We start from the raw sequence: 5,312 nt of genomic DNA, 5'->3' as shown, positions 1-5,312 counted from the left end.
GGCTGGGGATTCGAACCCGCCACCTTAGGTGTATGTGGCTGGCGCCTTAGCCGATTGAGCCACAGGTGCCAATATTTCATTTAAGTGAAATCATACAGTATTTGTCCTTTTGTGTTTGGCTTATTTCACTCAGTATCATATTTTCAAGGTTCATCCATGTTGTAGTATGTGTAGAGCTTAATTTCTCCTTTGTAAGGTTAAAAAATATTCCATTGTATGTTTAGATCATATTTTGTTTATCCGCCCATCCATGAGTGGATGCTTCAATTATTTCCACCCTTTGGCCATGGTGAATATTGCTGCAGCGAACATTTGTTCTCAGCTCTATTCATTTGGACATTAACTCTATTAACATTTGAACTCAACTCTATTCCATTGGTCTGTGTGATCCTTATGACAGTACCAATATCTGTTTGAGCCTCTGGCTTTCATTTCTGGGGGGTATGTACCAAGGAGTGGGATTGCTGAATCATATGGTAATTCTACATTTAACTTTTTAAGTAACTGCCCAAGTGTTGTCCATAGCAACTGCACCATTTGACCTTTCCACCAGCAATGTACAAGGGTCCCAATTTCTCAACATTCTTGCCAACACTTGTTATTTTCTGATTTTATTTTTTAATAGCCATCCTAGTAGGTATGAAATGGTATCTCATTGTGGTTTTGATTTGCATTCTTCTCATGCATGACTGATAATTTTGAGCATTATTTTTTTTGAGACAGTCTCACTTTGTCGCCACTGTTAGAATGTCATGGCATCACAGATTACAGCAACCTCAGACTCTTGGGCTCAAGTGATTCTCTTGCCTCAGCCTCCTGAGTAGCTGGTACTACAGGCAATTTTGAACATTTTTTTCATGTGCTTATTGGCCATGTATGTATCCTCCTTGAAAAAATATCTATTCAAGTCCTTTGCTGGTTTTTGAATTGAATTGTCTTATTGTTGTTGACTTGTAGGAGTTCTTAATATATTCTGTCATTTAACCTCTGTCAGATACACAACTTCTCCCTTCTGTCAGATGTCTTTCTGCTTTCTTAATAATATCCTTTAATGCACAAAAATTTTTTATTTTAATGATCTCTAGTTTTCTATTTTTTTCTTTTGTTGCTTGTGCCTTTGTTGTCATATCTAAGAATTTATTGCCAAATCCAAGTGAAGGGTCTTTTCAGGCAACCCTGAGTACCCTGGAGGTGGGTATTGAGGGCACCAAATTGGGGTCTGGTACCAACAAGGTCATGAAGAGTTACCTTAATGTTTTCTTCTAAGAGTTTTATGGTTTAATCTCTTAAATTTGGGTCATTGGTGACCATTCTGTACACAATGAATGAACGTGGCACCTTTGTGAAAAATCAGTTGGCTGTAGATGTATGAGTCTATTTCTGAACTCAACTCTGTTCCATTGGTCTATGTGATCCTTATGACAGTACCAAACTTTTTTGATTACTATAGCTTTATGAAAAGTTTTGAAATTGGAAAATGAGTCCTTCAACTGTGTTTTTCCATTTTTCAAAATTGTTATGGCAATTGGGAACATCTTGTAAATCCATAGTAATTTAAGGACTGGCTTTTCCATTTCAGCAAAAAAAGCTATTGGAGTTCTGATAAGGTTGTATTAATTGTACAGATTGTTTTTGGTAGTATTGACCATGACTAGGGGCTGCTACGGCCACCCAGATGCCCACTTTACTGGCCCCAGGATCTATGGAGAAAAGTTGTGGTGGTTCTAGGGCCCACAATTCAGCTGGTCAGGACCACTTGCCCTGTGCCACCCCCTCCTCCTCCCAGTTTGCCTTGAGCCACCCTTCATCACTCTGGGTCTGTCCTCCAGCTTCTCTGACTGGAGGAGGGATAGCTGCAGGTGTAGGGTGCTGGGCTCCTCACAAACCCTCCCTAGGCCCTGATTCAGCACACCCTTCCTGCTCCCCAGGTGATGGCCAAGAGCGGCCTGGATGAGCTGGTGAGTGACCTGCTTCAGGAGGCCCACACTGACCTGGAAAGGGTCCGTGCCATCTGGATCTGGATCTGCCATCACATAGGTAGGCCCCCCTGTGATGCAGCTGGCTCTAGAGCCCCCTGCTGCCACTTCCTGTGGGCCCCTACAGGGAAGTGGAAGGTAGGGGAGGGGTGCAGATGGCTCGACCCAGTAACCAAAGACCAACCAAGAAAGATCAAACTTACCATGTGCTAACAGTCTCCATGAAGGCTGTTCAGAGAGTGGGGGATCCCTATGGCCCTCGGCCCATAGACAGTGTCCAGAGCTGGGGCACCAAGCAGAAGCCTTCCCTTAGTTCTGGCTTCAGAGTAAATCTGCTTCACAAAGATGAGAGCCCAGGACAGAAGGGCATCTCTAAGGAGGACAGACATTAGTTGAAGGGAAGTTGCTGTCTGAGAAGTTGTTGCTACTGCAGAGGTTTCATTAAGTGCCAGCGCCAGGAAGGGTGGGCACTCTTCTTCCTGCTGCCACACTGGTGACCTCTGCCTCAGGTGCCAGCCCAGTCTCCAGGGTTCTCAGAGCCACCTAGAGGACATGGGTCGACACAGCTGCCCTCAGCTCTCCACAGGACAGCTGTAGGAAGCTCACCAGGTCAAGCCAAGCCACAGAGGTGATTGCTAAGGGGATGCTGTCCCTTGCTGCCTTACAAACACAAATGAGGGGATGGAGGACCACGTTTGGGGTGCACTGCTAGTCCTTTGATAAAGATCAGCTATTGGGCGATTTCTTTGTCCTTCTAGAGCAGCAGCTGGGGAGGCAGCCTTAGAGGATGAGCTCACCTGGCACAGGTGGGAGGTCTGAATAGTGCCCAGGGCCACTTGCTGCACCTGTACCTTAAAGGGACAGGATAAGACACAGAACATGGTCGGACCTGGTTTACTGCTCCCAAGCCCACACTGACACACATGGGTGTGCGCATGCACACATACACACACACAATCCCTTTGGGCATCAAATGGCTAGTCACTCCAGTCTCAGGGCCTCACCACAGGCCTCAGGCTCTCTCCCTAGTCCCCACATTCCCTTGTTAGTAAAGGGACAGGCCATGGGAGAGCAGCCTTCTCTACTTGGGGATGAGCTCCATATGCCCTCTAGGCCAGCATGAGGCCTTGTCTTAGGGCACCTGCACAGTTTCACTGGAACTGTGTGCAGAGCTGTGAAGCGGGGACAAGCAGAGGCAGCCCTGCACCCGTGCTGTCTTGGTCCCTTCCCTTCCCAGTTTCTCCTCAGAGGTCTGAAGGGCCAGGTGGCCTGCTCTGCCTAGGGCTTCTCTTCCTCTTGCCACTTGCACAAAGAAGTGACAATTGCCAGGTCTTACTTGGGCCAGGGCCCTGCTTCCATTCAGTCCTCCATGGTTTCCTGGGGCAGGGGTGGATCCTCCATCTCCCCATACTGGTCTCACCACCTCCCAGACCCTGGTTCCTCATGACCTCCTCCTCTGCCCTCCAGAGTATGACATTGCAGCTGCCCAGGAGAAGGACCGCCAGGCCTTCAAACCCACTGACATCCTGCGGACCCAGAAGACCAACTGTGATGGCTATGCTGGCCTCTTTGAGAGGATGTGCAGGTAGGAGAGGCCAGAACTCCAGACTGACCCCCAGATCCCATCCCTCTCCCTACTCTGAAGTGCTTTGTACCTTCACCCACATGCCAGGCCTGAAACCTGAGTTTGCAAACTCTGCTCTGGGATCCAAGTGAGTCTTGAAAAGGTCAATTTCTCCCTTTTTAACACCAGCATAATTGACTTTGTACCATCTGCCGGGCTTCGCGATGCATTAACATAATGGCAGATGAATGCACAGAGATAATTTGGTTATAAAAAGCCCTTTTTCTGCCTTCTCCCATCTCTGTGCAGCTGAAGGTTAAAAGAACGACAGGCCTGGGAACAGGAGGACAGTGGCTGTGGGTGCCAAAGGGGCTGTGAAAGGCCGTTCTCGGGGGAAACTAAAGATCTCCCAGCTGAAAAGATTTGTCAGTTGGAAAGCTGAATAAGTAGGAAAGTTTTTCTTGGAACCTGTGAGCTCCATTTTCAGCAGTCTGGGAAGTGAGCATGTGGCCAGGCTACTGGGGTGCTTGACAGCTGTGGCCTGAGCAGGAGAATGGGCCATTGCTGGTTCCCAGTGATTTGAAAGTCTCAGAGCTAGAGGAGACCTCCTGACTCCCACAGCTTCCTGTGCCCACTCTCTGAGGTCTGCTGGATTCCCCCAAGAAGAAATCAGCTAGCCCTTGGCTAAGAGCCCTTCCCCAGGGGTGCTGAAGGACTGCCCACTGCTCTGCTGGCCTCTGAGAGGAGGTATTCTCAGACACCCTGATGTCAGCCCACCAGAACTGTGGATGGCAGTTCATCATGCCAAATACAAGGAACGCTGAGTCCACAGGTGGGCGGCTCCCAAGCACCTGCAGCGTGAGGCCTGTTCTGGCCTGAACCCCTTTGTACATAGTACTGCCCCCATCCCCATGCGCCCGGCTCCTGGTTGCTCCAGCCTTCCTGCTCCCCTCCTTGCTCTTCCCTTTCCTCACTTCCAAGGCCCACCCCTGAGACCACAGCCCGAGAGGCAACCAGGGAGGGTCTGGGTACAGATAACGTGCCACCCTGGCCACTCCCCAACCACTCCTCAGAGGAACCCTCTGCACCCCTCCATTCCCATCACCATTCCCCACCCCACACCCAGGAGCCCCCACTTGCCTGTGGGCTTCTGCAGGTACCTGGGTCCTCTCCGGCCTCTCTGCCTAGACGCCTCTGGCCCTGGATTCCTGACCATGGCTAAAGGCTCACACTGTCCCACAAAGCCCTCCAAAGTCTGACCTCACCCCTCCTCCATCCCTGCTCACTGTGACACATGCACTTCCATCTGCTCACACATACCTGCCTGTCCCTAATTCCCCTTCCAGGCCCCTACTCCAGGAGGGCCCCATCACCTCCCTGCCTGGATGTCCTCAGCACACCTGTATGCCCACTCACACATGGCCTAGTGCTTTTATTTAATAACATTTTTAGATTAAAAAAATTACTCTTCATTGCAGGCAACTTATAAAATACACTAAAGTGAAAAGAAGAAATTGTTACTCTCTACTTAGAGCTGACACTGTTAACATGGTGTCCTCTCCTTCCCTGGCTCAGGTCTATGCAGGCAGACCTGCTCTGTGCTCCTTTCTCCCCATCTGTCCTGAGTTTTCCATGTCCATATGTATCTTTAGCCCTCTCTCCTTCTGGTTCCCTAGTGATTACCCATCCCAGAATCCTAGTAGGCCCTCAACAGACAATATTCCTAGCAGATTTCCATAAAATAGTCCTTATTTTCTTTTTAAATAATGGAG

The 5,312-nt window shown here is 49.0% G+C and overlaps 1 protein-coding gene across 1 annotated transcript in view; it reads left to right on the top strand.

Moving 5' to 3' along the window:
• The window catches only part of KY (kyphoscoliosis peptidase), a 55,664-nt gene that overhangs the window by 36,263 nt on the left and 14,089 nt on the right, over window positions 1-5,312 (top strand). Inside the window, 2 exon segments of the mRNA XM_003789409.2 lie at window positions 1,929-2,037; window positions 3,444-3,561. Coding sequence (XP_003789457.1) covers window positions 1,929-2,037; window positions 3,444-3,561 — 227 coding nt within the window.

The sequence above is a fragment of the Otolemur garnettii genome, unplaced genomic scaffold (assembly GCF_000181295.1).
Source record: "Otolemur garnettii isolate 467f Iridium unplaced genomic scaffold, OtoGar3 scaffold00032, whole genome shotgun sequence".
NCBI classification, from domain to species: Eukaryota; Metazoa; Chordata; class Mammalia; order Primates; family Galagidae; genus Otolemur; species Otolemur garnettii.
This window is presented reverse-complemented; position numbering and strand designations above follow the sequence as displayed.